Source organism: Protopterus annectens, chromosome 10.part0 (assembly GCF_019279795.1).
Source record: "Protopterus annectens isolate FY-2018-M chromosome 10.part0, PAN1.0, whole genome shotgun sequence".
Lineage (NCBI taxonomy): Eukaryota > Metazoa > Chordata > Ceratodontiformes > Protopteridae > Protopterus > Protopterus annectens.
The window spans coordinates 153,791,590-153,812,198 of NC_056744.1; the positions used below are offsets into that span (position 1 = coordinate 153,791,590).

Consider the following 20,609-nt stretch of genomic DNA (forward strand, 5'->3'; position numbering starts at 1 on the left):
CCTTAGCCTCGCCTGGCCCCTGACACTTCACCCCCAGCTCCCAGAAAACCTGACTGGTATTACAGAGTACCTGACTCTCACAAGTTCCTCTTTCAGAATCATACTGCGGATCCTGAGACCATTTCACAGGGACCCAAAGGCATTAAGGCTACTACTGTCAAAAAACCCTATCCCCTCTGATAAAGATTCCAGGGACCTGGACAGATGGGGTAAGAAGGTTTACACTTCTGCAACTTTGTCCATTAGGGCCTTAAACTGCCAATTTCATATGTTAAGGTGTCAGCAGCATATTATTGGATTTCTTAAACAGAAAATGATATTGATTCCTGACTTTGCTGAAAATAAAGAATTACAGGATTTAATGCATTCTGCTGAACAAGTTGGAAAACGTACTTTGCAATGTGGTTTTGATTCATTAGAGGCATCTTGCATGGCTGCTGTTACTGGGTCTGTACTGAGAAGGCACACTTGGCTTAAGGAGCAAACTTTGCCAGATCATGTTAAAGCTAAATTACTGGATACTCCCTTAAACCAAGACCGCCTGTTTGGCAACAAAGAGTAAGTAAAAATATGGAGGAAAAAGCTAAATCTATGCAAACTGTTAAAGATTTCCTGCAAGTACAGCCTCCCAGATTTAGTAGGCATTGGCCTTCTAAGAATTGTTTTTTTCCTGCCTCTTCCAGGCCTTCTCCGTCCAAACCCAGAACCAGCAGGCCACCCAGGCTTCAGTCTCAAGGTACTCACAGGCCTAAGCAGTGGGGGGGGGGGGCTCCCACTTCCAAAGCTGGAAGTAGTAATACACCCCCTGTGGTAAACTGTCACAATGACTTAACTTTAAACCTTTCAAGCCCTGCTCAACAGACTGTTCCTTTAGGGGGAAAGATCACCCTGCATGCAAAAAACTGGGAGCTCATTACCCAAGACAAATGGGTTTTAAATATAGTTTCCCAAGGATACAGATTCCACTTCCACTCCTTACCCAACCCCAAGTCAGTGGGCAGAGGCTCAAAAGCAGGTTCTCTCTCTTCTAAGCATCAATGCTATTCAACCTGTCCCAGAAGAAAAATGGGGGCAAGGTGTTTACTCAAGACTTTTCCTGGTACCCAGAAAAGACTATTCCTGGCATCCTGTCCTGTATCTGTCTATCCAAAACACCTTTTTGGTAATCCCAAAATTCAAAATGCTAACTCTTCAGCTGCTTCCCATGCTAGGCAAAAATGCCTGGTTGACAACACTGGATTTAAAGGAAGCCTACCTGCACAAACCAGTCAGGGAATCTAGCAGAAAATACCTACGCTTCAGAGCAGGCTACATGCACTATCAGTTCTCTGCACTGCCGTTTGGCTTATCTACTGTGCCCAGGGTATTCACAAAGTGCCTAGCTCCAGTCATTGCATTTTGCAGGCAAATAAATATTCAAATATACCCATACCTGGACGATTGTCTAATTCAGGCAGAAATCCAGGACATACTATTAAATAATCTGGTATTTGTAAAGAAATTACTAACTTCTCTGGGGTACACCATAAACGAAATAAAATCACATCTAGTACCCTGCCAACAGATTGTATTCCTGGGAGCAAGCTTGAATGCAGCTTTCCAGATGGTGTACCTCATGCCAGCGAAACAAGTTTGACAGCCTACTTCAAACAACTGGCCACAAAGACCCAGCTATCTGCAAGGAAAATACTGCAAGCCCTGGGGTTCATGGCCTCTTGCATTCTTCTAATTCCATATGAAAGACTGCATATGAGGAAACTACAATGGTATTTAAAACTCCTATGGTGTCAACATTCTCAGGACCTAGAATCAATGATTCCTATCATCCCTTGTCTAAAGGCAGATTTCCTTTGGTGGGCAGAGGCCTACCACCACAACAAGAGACTGCCGTTCACTCTACCCCCCTGCCGCCCAAACCCTAACAGACGCATCAGACTATGCTTGGGGGGCTTACTTTGGTAGGGCAATGCATTCAGGGCAAATGGAACCAGAGTCAAATGCACCTGCATATCAGTCAAAAAGAAATGTTAGCTGTACAGAATGTTCTGACAGCCTTCAAGGTCCACATTCTTCCAGGACAATTATTGGTAAAGACAGACAACACCACTGTTATGTGGTACATGAACAAGCAGGGGGGGAACCCTTTCTGCAGACTAGCCATGGTTCTGTGGAACACAACCTTGAGCTACCAAGTGCACCTACAAGCTCAATTCCTGCCAGGCAAGCTAAATGCACTGGTAGAAGATCTAAGCAGAAATCCCATGGACCCACACGAGTGGAAACTGGAACCAAAGATATTCAACATTTTGAGAAACAAATGGGGGGGGGGCCCCAGAGATGGACCTGTTTGTCTCCCCACAGAACTACCAATTGGACAAATTGTGCACAAGGACTCCCCACAGACAAGCTTGGAAAGTGGATGCCTTGTCCTTCACCTGGAAAAACCTATCAGTTTATGCCTTTCCCCCTCTACCTCTCCTCTCCAAAGTGCTACTAAAGATCAAACAGAACAAACCAAGGACAAATACGTATTGCACCAGCCTGCCCATGCCAACACTGGTGTACCCACTCTTGCACAGTGTTTTACTGCTGGAACCATGGCACCTGCCTCAGACCCCTGCCTTGCTCTCCCAGCAGGAAGGCCAGATTCTGCACCCACAGCTTCAAACCCTGAACCTTGCGGCCTGGCTAATTACATGATCTCTCCGTTACCATCTCTCAGTAAGCAAGTGATGGATGTCATTCTGGAGGCATGGAGGCCTTGTACTAGAAAATCCTATGCTGAAAAATGGAAAAGATTCTGTTCCTGGAGCCAAACTCAGGGAATGGGCGCAACAGTGCCCAATTTACCACACATTCTTCAATACTTAACTGAGACGCTTCACAACGGCCTTTCCTTTTCTTCCATCAAAATTCATGCCTCTGCCATTTCAGCACATTATAATACAGAGCCACCCCTCTTCTCTGAACCACTGCTGAAGCAATTCCTCAGAGGGGCCAAAAACTGAAGACCACCCAGGAGAGCCCCTACTCTAGCCTGGGACCTTATCTTTATATTGGAAAAGCTCACTCTACCTCCCTTTGAGTCAGCTGCAAATGCAGAGTTGAAATTCCTTTCTTGGAAAACAGCCTTCCTTCTAGCCATCACTTCAGCAAGAAGGGTGTCTGAATTACAGGCCCACATGGCAGTGGAGCCTTTCAACATCTTTCATACAGACAGGGTATCCCTCAGGACCAATCCTTCCTTTATGCCCAAGGTGGTATCCAGTGTGGCCCTTGATCAATCCATTCATTTGCCAGCCTTCTTTTCTAATCCACAGAACAAAGGGCAACGAATACTGCATTCCTTGGACGTGCACAGACAACTTACATTTTACTTGGACAGAATTAAGCTTCTCAGGAAATCTGAACAGCTGCTGGTTGCATTTGCTGCAGGGGCAGAGGGGAAGGCCATTTCAAAGCAAACCATTTCAAAGGGGATAGGCCATTGCATTCATTTCTGCTATAAGCACCATGGAAAACCTACCCCACAGGGGATAAGACCTCATTCCACCAAGGTTGCATCTACCTCTACAGCCTTTCTCAGAGGTGTCCCTACCAGGGACATCCTAGAAGCTGCTACCTGGAGTTCTGTACATACCTTCAAGCATTACTACTTGCCATTTTTTTTCTAAATCCAGAGCTGGCTTTGCCACTGCAGTCTTGTAGAGCCTTATAGCTGGTCCTAATGCTTTCTAATTGCCTCCTCCCTTCCTTAGCTTTGGGAATCTACCAAAATGTAATGACTGCAACAGTGAAACACGAAGAACATCGTACAGTTGTGTACACTTACCATAAATGTAGATGTCCGAGTGTTTTCACTATTGCAGTCCTGGTTACCTTCAATATTTTCCATGCTGACAGGGTCTCCCTCAGGACTAACCCAACTTTCATGCCTAAAGTAGTGTACAGTGTGGCTCTCAAACAATCTGTCCATTTGCCCACCTTTTTCCCTAATCCTCAAAATAAGAGGGAAAGGATCCTGCACTCTTTAGATGTGTACAAATAGGACTAAGCCCTTTAGGAAATCTGACCATTTACTAGTCAACTTTGCACTAGGGGCAGAGGGTAAGGCCATATCAAAACAAATGATCTCCAAATGGATAGCACACTGTATCCATTTTTGTTACAAACACCATGGGAAAACACCCCCTCTAGGGATCAGAACGCACTCCACTAGGGCATCTTCAACCTCTACAGCCTTTCTCATAGGACTCCCTACCAGGGACATTCTGGAAGCTGCAACTAGGAGTTCTGTTCATACCTTCACCAAGCATTACCACCTGCCTGTCTTTTCCAAATCCAGGGCGGGCTTTCCAACCGCAGTCCTGCAGGGCATACTAGCCAGCCCCAACTCTTCTTGACTGCCTCCACCCATTCTTCAGCTTTGGGAATCAACCCAAGTGTGATGCCTGCAACAGTGAAACACGAAGAATATAGTACAGTTGTGTACACTTACCATAAATGTAGATGTTCGAGTGTATTCACTGTTGCAGTCCTGGTTTCCCACCCTCCAGCCCCCTTCTCTCTCTCTCTCTCTCTTCCTCACTCCTTACAGGGCTGTTGGTATTTACTTTTTACTGGTGGCGTTTTTCCACCATAACTTAGCTCCCTGTTTGGGGGCTCCTGACATTTGGGGCAAGAAAAACTGATGCACTGGGGTCGGCTGCCTGTTTTTATACTAACGACCTGACGTCAGTCCTGAAGAGACAGCAACCGACTCAGAAATACTAAGCCTCTGGTATTCGGGCCAACTGAGGGCTACCCCTGGCAGGATAACCCAAGTGTGATGACTGCAGCAGTGAATACACCTGAACATCTACATTTATGGTAAGTGTACACAACTGTACTTTTCTGGATCTACCCCAGCATAGGCCTCTGGCCATCCCATTCATCTTGGAGGTGGTAGATGATATTTACCAAGAATCCAGCCTTACACCTGACACCCTTCCACCTGCCCCCAGAAAATCTGACAGGTACTACAAGGTACCTGTTCCACATAAATTCCTCTGCAGAAATCCTGTAGCAGATCCAGAGGTGATTACTCAGGGACATAAGGGAGTTAAGGCTACCTCTGCAAAGAATCCCACTCCCTCAGACAAAGAATCCTGGGCCCTGGACAGATGGGGTAAAAAAGTATATATCTCTGCAGCTTTTACTGTAAGCACTCTCAACTGTCATTTCCATATGTTAAAATACAAGCAGCATACTTTGGAACTTTTGAAACGGAAAATTTCTGCTTTACCAGATATTGCCAACAATAAAGAGATAGCAGAATTATTGCACTGTTCAGCTTAGGTGGCTAAGCACTCCTTGCACTGTGGATTTGATGCCATAGTAGCTTCTAGCATGGCAACATTGACAGGATCTGTTATCAGGAAACCTGCATGGCTGAAGGAACAACCTCTCCCCTGATCATGTCAAAGCTAAAATCATGGATGCACCTCTTGACAAAGACCATTTGTTTCAACAGAAAACTGAAGAAGTACTTTAAAAAGATGGAAAATAAAGCAAAATTGATGCAGACTGTTAAAGATTTTCTTCAAGTACAATCTCCTAATTTCAGCAGAAATTTTCCCTCTAAACACTGGTCCTTTCCTGCACAAAGCAGGCAGGCACAAGGCAAAACTAATAGGGGCAGACCCAGCAGGACTCAAACTCAGGGACAGCAAAGAACTAAACAGTGGCCCCCTCAAACACTAGAGCAGGGAATTCAAAAGGAACCCTGTATGGAAAAAAAATCTCAATGACTACCTTTCCATCTCTGCCTGCCACCACCACACCAAACGCTAGGAGGAAGGCTATCTCTATGCAGAGAAAATTGGAACAAAAGATCAGTGGGTCTTAAAAATCATTACTCAGGGGTACAAATTCAGTTTCCAAGAACTACCACCTCCAAGAGGGTACCCAGACCTACCTCCAAACCAGTGGGCAGAAGCACTAAAACAAGTGCAAAGCCTAATATCCCTAGGGGCAGTAGAACCTGTACCTCCAGAACAAGTTGCAAAAGGATTCTATTCCAGACTATTCCTTGTTCCCAGGAAAGAGGGGACTTGGTGTCCCATCCTGGGCTTATCCTTTCTCAGTAAATTCCTGGTAATCCCTAAAATTCAAAATGCTTACCTTACAACAGCTCCTACCATTGCTGCCAAACAAAGCTTGGATGGTTACCTTAAACTTAAGGACACTTACCTGCACATTCCAATAAAGGAATCATGCAGAAAATTCCTGCGTTTCAGAGCAGGATGTTCTTTGTGTTTCACTGTTGCAGTCATTACATTTGGGTAATCTGCTGGCAGGTTGCCCTCAGTTGACCTGAATTCCAAAGTCTTGGGTCCTGCGTTGGTTGCTGTCTCCTCTTCCATGACATCAGGTCGTCAGGGGTATAAAATATGCAGCAGACGCCATTTTCTGTAGTCTTTCTTGCCGCGCTGTGCCCGAAGCAGAAGCATTTCGCAAGTCTCGGTCGGTCGACTACTGAAATATTGGAGTTTGAGTTTCAGAACTGAAGTCTTCACTAAAGCTAAGTACCCTGTTGGGGAAACTTTTTTCTTGCTCCATACCGATGTCAGAAACAGTTAATAATTGTATTACTTGTGGGAAGCAAATACCTCATAAGGATTTCCATTTATACTGTATTCCTTGCCTAGGCTCTGATCACAATGTGCCTGGCTGTCGGTTTTGTGCTAGATTTAACCAACGTACTATTAAGCGTTGGTATATTTTTGCCTCAAAGTATTTTGGAAACAGATTTAATTACCCAGAAATGTCGTCGGATAGCAATCCAACTACCGGAGTACACAGAAAATGCAAACAAAAGGACAGAGAAAGGCAGTCGAGATCCAAAACCGACGAAGCTTCTTCTTAGCCAGTCGCCGGTCCTCAGTGAGGTGCTTTCGCAGCCCCTGATATCCGCTACCTTCGAGTAGCAGGCTTCTACTGACACCCATGTGGAGTCCGGCATGCTGCAAGATACTAAAGGTATTGGACCGACGGATGTATCTCCCTCGGATGGGACCGGAGCCGCTGACCAGGCACTGGCTTCTGAGGGTGTATTCACACCTCAACATTGGTATATCAAACCGACGACAGCTGCAAAACCAAAGACAAAAGCAACTTCTAAAACTAAAAAACCAACGCATGAGCCACGTGCACAGGCCTCTATGCCTAAAAACAGATAATCAAAATGGCTGAAGACAAGAGGCCTAGGCAAGACACTGATTATGAATCTTCAGATCAGGTTTCTATTTCTTCTGATCAGGAATTATCTATACCTCCCTATGAGGATTCTGATGCAGAGGAGTCTATACCATCTACATCTCCTCCTGAGGATTATTCATTTGGAGAAATCTTGCATACTTTGAGGGAGCATTTTCACTGGGAGAGTCAAGATTTCTCAGAATCAAAAAAGAGGCTCAGGGATTTCCTTCTCCCTCAGCACAGGCCTTTAGCCATTCTTCCTGTTTTAGACATTGTGGATGATGTGTTTTTGGAGTCAAGCTTGACCCCTGACCCCCTACCTCCGGCTCCCAGTAAGCCTGACAGATATTACAGGGTCCCTGACTCACATACATTTTTATTTAGAAACCCTGCTGCTGATCTAGAAACTGTTTCACAGGGTCCAAAGGGAGTTAAGGCCTCAACAGCAAAAAATCCTACCCCCTCTGACATTCAAGGTTCAAGGGCACTTGACAGATGGGGTAAAAAGGTGTATACATCTGCAACTATGGCAATCAGGGCCTTAAACTGTCAATTTCATATGCTTAAGTATCAACAACATGTTATGGGATTGCTGAAACAGGAAATGTTGATTTCTGAATGTGCAGAAAATAAAGAATTGCAGGAATTATTGCATGCAGTTGAACAGGTTGGAAAGCATACTTTGCAATGTGGTTTTGATTCCTTGGAGGCCTCCTACAGCATTGCAGTCACTAGATCTGTGATTAGGAGGCATGCCTGGCTAAAAGAAAATTTGTCTGATCATGTTAAAGCTAAATTGCTAGATGCACCTTTACAGCATGATGCTGTGTTTTGGTATTAAGGCAGAAGAGGTTTTAAAGAAAATGGAAGACAAAGCTAAGTCTATGCAAACTGTTAAAGACTTCTTATAAGTGCAAGATTCAGTAGACACTGGCCTACAAATAATTGGTCCTTTCCTGTGTCAGACAGAGCTCAAAGGGGCAATTCCAGATGCCCTAAGGGTTCCAGATACCAGGCGCAAGGCTCATATAGGTCAAAGCAATGGGGCGCTTCTACCTCCAAATCTGGAGGAGATAAAGCACAAACCTGCAGAAAACAGTCCCAATGACTTCTCTCTGCCTACACCAAGCACTTATCTTTTGGCAGCACCCTTGGAGGGAAAATTAGCACTTTTTGCTCAAAATTGGTAGTTAATAACCCAGGACAAGTGGGTACTAAACATAGTATCACAGGGATACAGATTCCATTTCCGCACTCTGCCAATGGCAAATGGTTGGCCAGATCTGCAAAAAAATCAATGGGCAGAGGCACAGAAACTGGTTACATCCCTCATGGATAATGGGGGCCATTCAGCCAGTACCAGAACAGGAAAAAGGACAAGGTTTTTACTCGACTGTTCTTGGTACCCAGAAAGGACAAGGCCTGGCGGCCAATACTGGTTTTATCGATTTTGAACACATACCTGGACATTCCAAAATTCAAAATGCTGACTTTGCAGCAACTTCTGCCCATGCTGTGCAAGAATGCTTGGCTGGTGACATTAGACCTAAAAGAGTCATACCTGCATGTCCCAGTAAGACAGTCGTGCAGAAGATACCTCAGATTCAAGGCTGGCTTAATGCATTACCAATTCTCTGCACTGCCCTTTGGCTTATCTACTGCGCCCAGGATCGTTACAAAGTGCCTGGCACCAGTAATTGCATTTTGCAGACAAAGTGGTATACAAATATACCCTTACTTGGACGACTGTCTCATTCAAGCAGAGAACAAGGACATTCTTCTTCGACACCTGGCATTTGTGAAAAGGCTTCTAACATGCCTAGGGTACACAATAAACGAAAAGAAATCACAACTGGTACCCTCTCAAAAGATAACATTCCTGGGTGCAAGCTTGAATACAACTGCCCAGATGGCTTACCTCACGCCAGACAAGCAAGGGCAACTGACTACTTACTTCAGACTGATGGCAATAAAAACCCAGTTATCTGCAAGACAAATTCTGCAGGCTTTGGGCTTCATGGCATCCTGCATCCTACCGATTCCATATGCAAGACTGCATATGAGGAAACTTCAATGGTACCCAAAAATTTTATGGAGTCAACATTCTCACACTCTGGTAACAATGATTCCTCTCATTCCCTGCCTACAACAGGAGTTTCTATGGTGGGCAAAGGCATGTCACCAAAACATGGTACGGGCCTTCACTCTACCCCATGCCAGCCAAACCTTAACAGACTCATCAGATTGTACCTGGGGGGCCCACATGGTAGGAAGATGCATTCAGGGCATATGGACCCCAAAACAAATGCATCTACATATCAACTAGAAAAATGCTAGCTGATCAAAATGCCGTAACGGCCTTCAAGGACTTACTTCATCCAGGACAATTACTGATAGACGGACAACACCATGGTCATGTGGTATATAAACAAGCAAGGGGGCACACACACTTACCCCCTTTGCAGATTATCCATGGCACTGTGGGACACAGCTTTGACCTACCAAATCTTCAAGCTCAATTCCTGCCAGGAAAGCAAAATACTCTGGCAGACGATTTAAGCAGAAACCTTATTGGATCCTCACGAGTGGAAACTAAATCCACATGTCTTCAGCATGATAATAAAGAAATGAGGGAGCCCAGACATAGATCTATTTGCCTGTCCTCAAAATTATCAATTGAAAAGATTCTGCACAAGGACTTATCACAGACAAGCATGGAAAGTGGATGCCCTATCCTTCAGTTGGAAAAACCTATCAGTTTATGCCTTTCCTCCTCTGCCTCTTCTTCCCAAGGTCCTTCTAAAAGTTAGACAAGAGAAACCAAAGATGATACTTATTGCCCCGGACTGGTCCCGCCAATACTGGTACCTAATCCTAAGGAACTTGTCTCAATATCCAGCTTGGACCTTGCCTCAAAGACCTCAACTTACTGTCCCAGCAAAACAATCAGATCCTGCACAATCAACTCCAGACACTGAACCTGGCAGCATGGCTGATCATTTAGTTATACAAACAACACCTCTCAGTAAAGCTGTGATGGATGTCATTTTGGAAGCCAAAAGGCCTAGTACTAGAAAGTCTTATGCTGATAAATGGAAGAGATTCTGTGCTTGGAATCATGCACAAAGAACTGATACAGCAGAACCAAATATTCCTCAGATATTACAATACTTAACTGAGATGCTTGACAAAAGTCTATCTTTCTCATCAATTAAAATCCATGCCTCTGCCATTTCGGCTCATTACAATACAGAGCCCCACCAATCTTTTCTCATCCTTTTACTAAAGCAGTATCTTAGAGGAGCCAAAAATGTAAGGCCTCCTAGAAGATCACCATTACCTGCATGGGACCTCAGTTATGTGTTGGAAAAGCTCACCCTGCCCCCATTTGAACCAGCTGCTACCGCTGATATAAAGTTCTTATCATGGAAAACAGCTCTGCTACTAGCAATTACTTCAGCAAGAAGAGTTTCAGAGTTACAGGCCCTCATGGCTGAAGAGCATTTTATCATATTTTACCCAGACAGGGTGTCTCTGTGGACAAATCCAGCTTTCATGCCTAAGGAGGATTCCAGTGTGGCTCTTAACCAAACAATTCATCTACCAACCTTTTATCCAAATCCGCAGAACAAGGCGAGAGAACTCTGCATTCCTTGGACATACACAGACTGCTAAGATTCTACTTGAGCAGGACTAAGGCTCTAAGAAAAACTGAGCAATTACTAGTGACATATGCTGCAGGATCAGAAGGAAAGGCTACTTCAAAGCAGACAGTTTCAAAGTGGATAAGCCACTGCATCTGTTTCTGCTACTTACATCATGGTAAACCTGTGACCAAGAGCATTAGGTCTCATTCCACCAGAGCTGCAGCTACTTCAGCAGCCTTTCTCAGATGAGTACCAACCAAAGACATTCTAGAGGCTGCTACTTGGAGTTCTGTTCACACGTTTACAAAGCATTATCACTTGCCTCTCTACTCTGTCTAGGGCAGGCTTTACCACTGCAGTTCTGCAAGGCCTTATAGCTGCACCTAATGCTGTTTAGTTCCAGCCTCCCAACCATAGCTTTGGGATTCTACCCAAATGTAATGACTGCAACAGTGAAACACGAAGAACATAGTACAGTTGTGTACACTTACCATAAATGTAGATGTTCGAGTGTATTCACTGTTGTAGTCCAGGTTACCTACCCGCCATCCCCCTGTCATTCTGGAGTTTATAAAACCACCGGTGGAGGCTCAAGAAAGTCCGGTGACAGGCACACTGCAAACTGAACTCACAATACGTTGTTCGTTGGAATAAAAGTCTCAATTTTTGAACTGTTTGCAGAGCCTTTTTAAGAAGTTTAAAGTTTAACTGAATTTAAAGATTGGTTCAATCGGAACAGCACTCACAGCAGCAGTATTGTGAGTTCAGTTTGCAGTGTGCCTGTCACCTTTCTTCTTGCCTTTCTTGAGCCCACCTCCACGGTGGTGGTTCTCTCAACATTATTCTGGAGTTTATCTTTCCTTCTCTATCTTGTACAACCTATGTGGTGTATTTGCTTGTAGATGAAGGTAAAGTTTATATTGATGCATGTATATATACATATATATAATTTTGCTACCTTTTTAGGGGCACCTGACATCTGGGGCAAGAAAAACTAAAGACAATGGCGTCGTCTGCATGTTTTATACCCCTGACGACCTGACGTAATGGAAGAGGAGACAGCAAACGACGCAGGACCCAAGACTTTGGAATTCAGGCCAACTGAGGGCAACCTGCCAGCAGATTACCCAAATGTAATGACTGCAACAGTGAATACACTCGAACATCTACATTTATGGTAAGTGTACACAACTGTACTATCATTACACTTTCAATTCTATGCTTTGCCCTTTGGCTTATCTACTGCTCCCAGGGTATTCACCAAATGTCTAGCTCCTGCTGTTGCCTTCTCCAGGCAAAATAATGTACAGAGTTACCCTTATCTGGACGGCTGTCTTGCAGACTGCAAGGAAGTACACTTGCAGCACCACTAATTTGTAAAAACCGTACTCACCTCTTTGGGGTTCACTATCAACGAAAGGAAATCAAAACAGTCTCCTACCAGGAAAATCCTATTTCTGGGAGCCTTACTGGACTCAGAACAGCAAATGGCCTTTCTGTCTCCAGAAAAACAAGGTTTCCTACCAAAATATTTTACTACTCTGGCCTACCAAACCCAGCTTTCTGCCAGGAAGTTCCTGCAAGTTCTAGGGTACAGGGCCTCATGCATCCTCCTGGTACCTCTGTCCAGACTACACATGAGAAAAATTCAGTGGTAGATAAAGAACCTATGGTGTCAACACTCACAGCCTCTGGACACACCTTCCTGCCTGTGATCCCTTGCATAAGATCCAAGTTCCTCTGGTGAGCCCAGGCCTGTGATCTGAACAAGGTACTTCCATTCACCCACCGTCCATCAGACCAGACCTTAACTACAGATGCTTCGGACATAGCCTAGGACACCCACCTAGAAGGCAGACGTGCCCAGGGTCTCTGGGAAGTACAAATACTACCCTTGCACATCAACCAAAAGGAAATGATAGCAGTACAAAATGCTCTGGCAGCCTTCAAACCCTACCTTAAACCAGGGGTTCTTCTCATAAAAACATACACCACCACAGTTATGTGGTACATCAACAAACAGGGAGGGACTCAGTCTTATCCCCGGTGCAGACTAGCCATGAACCTGTGGCTAGCAGCTTCATCCATGGGACTACATCTTATAACCCAGTACCTACCGGGCATCGACAACACCCTGGCAGAAACCTGCTGGACCCACGTGAATGGCAAATCTTCAGAGACATTTTTCTGCTAATTACCCACACATGGGGGGCTCCCAGGTGGACCTCTTTGCCTGTCATTTAAATCACAAAGTACAGAAATTCTGCACCAGGGAGTACCATCACCTGGCCTGGAAGGTCAATGCCCTGACCTTCCCTTGGAATACCCTCTTTGTGTATGCATTCCCACCTCTACCTCTCATTCCAAAAGTACTGATCAAAATAAGGGAGGAAAAACTAAGAGCAATACTCATTGCCCCAGATTGGCCCAGACAGCATTGGTGCCCACTGCTGCGCAGCCCATCTCACCAGCCTCCCTAGCTGCCTTTGATGCCTCACCTGCTGTCCGGGGGGGGACAATGCTGCACCCAGACCTTCAGACACTCAGGCCTTCAGCATGGCTTATTCTGTCAAAACCAACAAGGAATCTATGCTAAGCAAGGAAGTCCTTGACATCATCACAAAAGCCAGAAGGCCCAGCACCAGAAAATCTTACGATGGAAAATGGAAAAGATTCTGCTCCTTGAGCAAGTCCAAGGGGGCAGACTTGCATCTGCCCTCCATTCCTGTTATTCTAGATTATCTTGCTAAGCTCATTAATTAGGGTCTCTCCTCCTCCATAAAGATGCATGCCTGTGCCAACTCGGCAAACTTTGATACAGAACAGCCATTGATGTCCTTCATGGATGCATCTGCAGTCATAACAGCTGGGTTGTCCTGTCGTCAGGCAGCCCTACAGTCGGCCGGATTCCAAAGTCCTGGTCCGGCTTCGGCTGATGTCGCACTTCACCCGACGTCATCTCTGTGGGTCTAGGCATCAGCCGACGCCATTTTCCCCAGTCTTTCTTGCCGCGGGCGCCAAGCAGAAGCTGTTCGCAAGTGCCGGTCGGTCGGATCCAGAGATTATTTTCACCAATACTACTTGAAGACTTCTAGCTGGGGACTCTTTCTTGCCTCAGCCGATGTCAGAAAAAGTTAATAATTGTTTAACCTGTGGGAAACAAATACCTCATAAAGATTTCCATTCTTACTGTCTGCCTTGTTTAGGCCCAGCCCACAACGTAGCAGCCTGTTCGCCTGTGCTTCTTTCAACCGACGAACGCTTAGGCCGGTCAGAGTTTGCAGAACAGTTTTTCGGTTCTGACTTTGCTTACATTATGTCGTCGGAACCTCCGACTACACTTTCTGCCAAAAACGAAAGAAAAAGACCGACACTCGCGGTCCGCGGTTTCGCTGAAACCACGCTTAAGCAAACCGAGTGTCTCGGTTTCGCCGAAACCGAGAAAACTGATCTAGGTACAGCCAATCTATCTCTACAGTTGAGGTCCCTGCTACAATTCTTGAATCGGCCTCTGAAACTTTACCCACTGACTTATCAGACACCATTCCCCTGGATGTCTCTACCCCAGCACGTGGTGCTGCTAGGCCTCCAGCAGCCATGTCCATTAAGGCCTTCGCCAGGGCTAAAGCAGCCAAGACTACCAAATCAGTGCCTGTTAAACCACCCTCAACCAGGCCCTCTTCTAGTTCTCAAATGCTTACTTTGGCAGAAGATTTAATTTTAATTAGAGGATCTCAATCTCACCCAGACAGGGCCTCTCAGCCCCCAGATAAAGAGACCTAGGGCAGAGAGCCAGTATCCTCTGATGATTCTGCTGATGAATCAGACATTTCTGACCAGCCAGAGGCTCCTTTCTCCAATTTTGAGGATTCTGATGCTGAAGAATCCATTCCAGCTGCATCCCTCCAGAAGAATTCTCCTTTGGGAAACCTTACATGCCATGAGCAGTTCCAATGGCAGCAGCAAGATTTCTCAGATTCCTAAAAAGACTTAGAACCTTTCTGCACCTTCCACAGCACAGGCCCTTAGCTATACCTCCTGTTCTCTCTGTGGTAGATGATGCTTTTAATGATGTCTGCTCTGCTCCAGATTCATTACCCCCAGCCCCTGCCAAACCAGACAGATTTTACAGGGTGCCAGATACTCATCACCACCTTTACAAGGCCCCCTGCAGACCCAGAAACTATATCCCAGGGTCCCAAGGCAGTAGCCCATAGCTAAAAACCCTACTCCTTCTGAAAGGGAAGCAAGGTCATTAGAAAAGTATACACTTCAGCTACTCTCTCAGCTAGAGCTTTAAACTGCCAGTTTCACATGATACAATACCAAGAGTTTATGCTTGATCAGTTAACTAAAAATTAACCACTGATGAATCTCTTGACAAGAAATATGTATTAGAAATGGTAAATAACATACAACAGGTTAGTAACCATTCCTTAAAATGTGGCTATGATGCACTGGAGGCTTCATTTAGATCAGCCATGACTGGCACAGTGATAAGAAGGCATGCATGGCTAAAGGAGCAAGCTCTACCGGATCATGTTAAAGCTAAATTGTTAGATGCTCCTATGGATAAGACAAGTTTGTTTGGTGCACCTGCCCAGCAGGTTATGAAGAAAATGGAAGAAAAGGCAAAATCAGTTCAAACTGTTAAAGATTTCCTGCAGGTTCAACCCCAAGGTTTAGCAGGAACTGGCCTGCAAAATTGGTCCTTTCCTGACTCCACAAAATTTCAAAGGGGCAGGAATAGACGTTCCAGGGCAGAAACCAAACCAGAGGAGGTGCCTACAGAGGACGGCAGTGGCAAGGTAACAACAGAGGCACAGACACAGCCACTGCCACTACTTCAACACAGCCACAGTGACTTACTCCTAAGTCCGCCTACCAGGGAACAAATAGCAGCTCCACTAGGCGGAAGGTTAACCTTATTTGCAAAGAACTGGCACCACATAACAAAAGACAAGTGGATTCTACAAATTATACATCAAGGTTACCGATTCCACTTCCACACTATACCAGTCAAAGAGGAATGCCAAATCTACCTCCAAATCAAAAACAGAAGCTTTACAACAGATAATGGAGTTGGCAAACATGAGAGCTGTGGAAAAGTGCCTACAGCAGAGCAAGGAAAGGGTTCTACTCCAGACTATTCCTAGTTCCAAGAAAGGAAAAAGTTGGAGACCAATTCTAACCTGTCCACCTTGAATACATACATCATTGTCCCAAAATTCAAAATGCTGACCCTACAGCAACTTCTTCCCATGCTGGGCAAGGAGTGTTGGCTGGTAACTCTAGATCTCAGGAGGCATACCTGCACGCCCTATTCAATCTGCAGAAGATACCTCAGATTTCTTGCAGGATCAGAGCACTATCAATTCTCAGCATTGCCTTTGGCTTATCTACTGCGCCCAGAGTATTCACAAATGCCTGGCATCAGTAACGCATACTGCAGACTACAGGAATTCATATTTACCCATACCTGGACGACTGCCTGCTACAAGGGACAACAAAAGCAAGTTGACAACAGATTTACAAAGGGTCATTTACTTGCTACAAGCACTGGGATACACAGTCAATCTACAAAAGTCAAGGCTGTTACCATCCCAAACAAGGACATTCTTGGGAGCGAATTGGACACAGTGAGACAAATGGCATTCCTAACTACAGAAAACAAAAAGAACTCCTCTTTACTTCTTGGCACTAACAAAGCTGAACAAATTAACAGCAAGAAAGGTTCTGCAGGCCTTGGGCTTCATGGCATCATGCATAATTTTGGTCCCATTTGCCAGACTACATATGAGAAACTACAGTGGTAGCTACGAATTTATGGTCCCAACACAGGCACAGCCTCGAAACAGAAATCCCACTAATTCCATGCTTAAAACAGGAGTTCCTATGGTGGGCCCAGGCATGCCGGGTCCAACACAGGCCTTCCCTTTCACAGATGTCAAGCAAGCCAGAGCATTACAACAGACGCCTTCAGACCAAGGATGGGGGGCCCATATGCTGGACAAATGCGTGCAAGGATTGTGGACTCAGGATCAACTTCACCTGCACATCAACCTAAAAGAAATGCTGGCTGTAAAACTGGCTATCCAAAAGTTCAGACCATTTCTCAAAGAGGGCCAGCTGTTGATAAGGACAGACAACACCACAGTCATGTGGTACATCAACAAACAGGAGGCACATTCATACCCCTATGCAGAATGACTTTGGAACTGTGGACCCTGGCAATCAGCTACAACATCCAGCTGCAGGCAAGATTTGTACCAGGAAAAGAAAATACTCTAGCGGACATTTTAAGCAGGACCACATCAGATGCTCACGAATGGCACCTGCACCGGACATCTTCAGGACCATTTCAAAGAAGTGGGGAATGCCTCAGATAGATCTATTTGCATCTCCTCACAATCACCAACTCAAAAATTCTGCACAAGGACATTCCACCCACTAGCATGGAAAGTGGATTCGCTCTCCTTCAGCTGGAAAGGCCTAACAGCATATGCATTCCCACCTCTCCCCTTGATATACAAAGTACTGCTAAAAATCAAGGAAGAACATCCAAGGATAATCCTGATAGCTCCAAACTGGCCAAGACAACACTGGTACCCACTACTGAGGAGCTTGTCTCGGAACAATATGTGGCCAATTCCCCTGATGCCTTTGATGCTAACTCAGAACAACTACAGCACCATACATCCAAACCTGAAAACCTTACAACTGACTGCATGGAACATCACATAGCAGCAGCTAATCAAGAACTTTCCCAAAGAGTTAAAGACATTATTCTTGAAGCAGACCTTCAACAAGAAGGAACTACGCTGGAAAATGGAAAAGGTTTGTCATTTGGAGTTCTGAAAGAGGAAAAGATGTGTCAAACATAGATATGCCTAACATTCTGGAGTATCTGGCAACTTCTCCATTCAGGCCTGTCCTACTCCTCCATCAAGATACATGCATCAGCTATTTCAGCAGAATACAGCTTTGAACAACCTGTCTTCTCACACCCGTTGCTCAGGCAGTTCCTCAGGGGAATCAAGAATGTAAAACCTCCGAGGAAACCACCATTGCCAGCTTGGGACTTAAATTGCACTAGAAAAGCTGACACTTTCACCCTTTGAACCAGCAGCAACAGCAGAACAACACCTGTCATGGAAAACTGCTTTCCTACTGGCAATCACTTCAGCAAGGAGGGTTTCAGAACTACAGGCCTTAATGGCAGTGCAACCCTTCCTAATCTTCCACCAGGACAGGGTGTCCATGAGGACTAATCCAACCTTTATGCCTAAGGTGGTATCCAGAGTGTCTTTAAACCAGGCAATCCACTTACCTACCTTCTTTCCCAACCCACAAAACAGAGGGAAAGAATTCTGCACACCTTGGATGTGCATAGACAGCTACGCTACTACCTGGACAGGACAAAAGCAGCAGAAAGTCTGACCAACTCTTTGTGGCCTATGCAACAGGAAGGGAAGGAAAAGCTATCTCAAAACAGACAATCTCCAAATGGATAGGAAATTGCATACGATTCTGTTACTCCTTCCATGGAAAACCAATTCCACAGAACATAAGACCTCATTCTACAAGGGCAACAGCCACTACCACAGCCTTCTTACGGTGGCTACCAAAGACATTATTGAGGCGGCTACTTGGACCTCCGTGCATACATTTGCCAAGCATTATAATTTGCCTCTATATTCAAGATCCCGAGCAGGGTTTGCCACTGCTGTACTGCAAGGGATCCTAAACACACCATAATCTACCTTTTCCTCCTCCCCTAGTTGGCTATGGTACTCGTTATGACTGCAGATGCATCCATGAAGGACATAGTACAGTTTTGTACCTACCATAAATGTAGATGTCCGAACTGGATAGCATCTGCAGTCAGGATTACCTCCCTCCTTCCCCTCTGAGGTACTCCTAGGTGTTTACCCTCTTAATAGCTAGCTAATGGGAGTCTTCTATGGTGTATTTGTTTGTATATATGTACATACATGCTTGTGTTTGTGTTTACCTCTTTCCTTTATCCAAAATTTCAGCCTTCAAGAGGGCTTCTGGCATCTGGGGCAAGAAACACTGAGGAAAATGGCGTCGGCTGATGCCTTTATACCCGGAGACCCACAGAGATGACGTCGGGTGAAGTGCGACATCAGCCGAAGCCGGACCCGGACTTTGGAATCCGGCCGACTGTAGGGCTGCCTGACGACAGGACAACCCAGCTGTTATGACTGCAGATGCTATCCAGTTCGGACATCTACATTTATGGTAGGTACAAAACTGTACTTTCTCCCACCTCTTGTGTAACAATTCCTTAGAGGAGACTGTAATATCAGGCCTCCCAGAAGACAGCCCACCCCAACCTGTAACCTGAACTGTGTTTTAGAAAAGCTTATTCTGCCTCCCTTCGAGCCTACAGCATCCTCAGAACTAAAGTACCTCTCTTGGAAGAGGCTGCCTTTCTCCTGGCTATAATTTCAGCCAGGAGAGTGTCTTAGCTTCAAGCCTTAATGGCCATTGAGCCATCTAGCATCTTCCATGCAAACAGGGTCTCCCTGAGAACCAGTCCCTCCTTCATGCCAAAGGTGGTTTTGTATATTGCCCTCAACCAGGCCATCCACCTGCCCACCTTCTTCCCTAACCCTCAGAATAAGGGGGAAATAATACTGCATTCTTTGGAAGTGCACAGGCAACTCAAATTTTATCTGGGATCGTACAAAAACATTTAGGAAAACTAACCAGCTGTTTGTCAGCTTTAAAACAGGGGCACAGGGTAACCAATATCCAAACAGGCCATTTCCAAATGGATAGCACACTGCATCCAGTTTTGTTACTCCTTGCATGGAAAACCACTTCCTAGGACCATCAGAACCCATTCCACTAGGGCAACCTCTACTTCCACAGCATTCCTTAGAGTGGTACCCACCAAGAACATCCTGGAAGCTGCCACATGGACTTCAGTCCACACCTTCACCAAACGTTACCATTTGAACCTATTCTCAAAAGCTAGGGCTAGGTTTGCCTCTGCAGTTCTGCAGGGCATGCTCACCCAGTCTTAAGTTTCTGTTAACCTTCCACCCTTCTTCTCAACTTTGGGAATCTTCCCAATGGTTAGGACTGCAGCAGTGAAACATGAAGAACATAATACAGTTGTGTACACTCACCATAAATGTAAATGTTCGTGTGTGTTCACTGCTGCAGTCATGCTTTCCCTCCCTCCTTTCCCCGATATCTGCTTTCCTCAGGGAGAGACATCTTTCTATGGGGGGTCTCTGACCCCCAGGACTTACTAATAATTATTAAAATTGGACTTCTTTGTTTAGTTAAGGCAATAAAATCCAAGGTAATGGCATCGCCTGCTCTCCTTTATAGCTTGGACGACCTGATGTCAGCCAGCAAGCGACAGCAGCTGACGCACAAAACCTTGACTCTGGTATTCGAACTGAGGGCTTCCACAGCATGGATAACCCAGTGGTTAGGACTGCAGCAGTGAAATACACTCGAACATCTACATTTATGGTAAGTGTACTTGACATCCCACCCTCCTCCAGATTTCCTGGAGGATTGGACACTTGTTCTGAGAACCTTTAGCTTTCACCTTAGACATGGCTTCTGCCTTTATATATTTGTTGTTCTGCCTTACTGTTTGGCTGCAAACTTCGATCTGAGGTAATGGAGAGAGACATTGTGGGTAGAGCCTCACCTCAAGAGTTTTTTTGTTAGCAC

The 20,609-nt window shown here is 45.3% G+C and overlaps 1 protein-coding gene across 1 annotated transcript in view; it reads left to right on the forward strand.

Annotated features, from left to right (window-relative positions):
• The window catches only part of PRKAR1A (protein kinase cAMP-dependent type I regulatory subunit alpha), a 1,144,729-nt gene that overhangs the window by 795,621 nt on the left and 328,499 nt on the right, over positions 1-20,609 (forward strand). Inside the window, exon 10 of the mRNA XM_044085123.1 lies at positions 9,705-9,719. Within this exon, the coding sequence (XP_043941058.1) occupies positions 9,705-9,719 (15 nt within the window). The remainder of the gene's footprint in view (positions 1-9,704; positions 9,720-20,609) is intronic.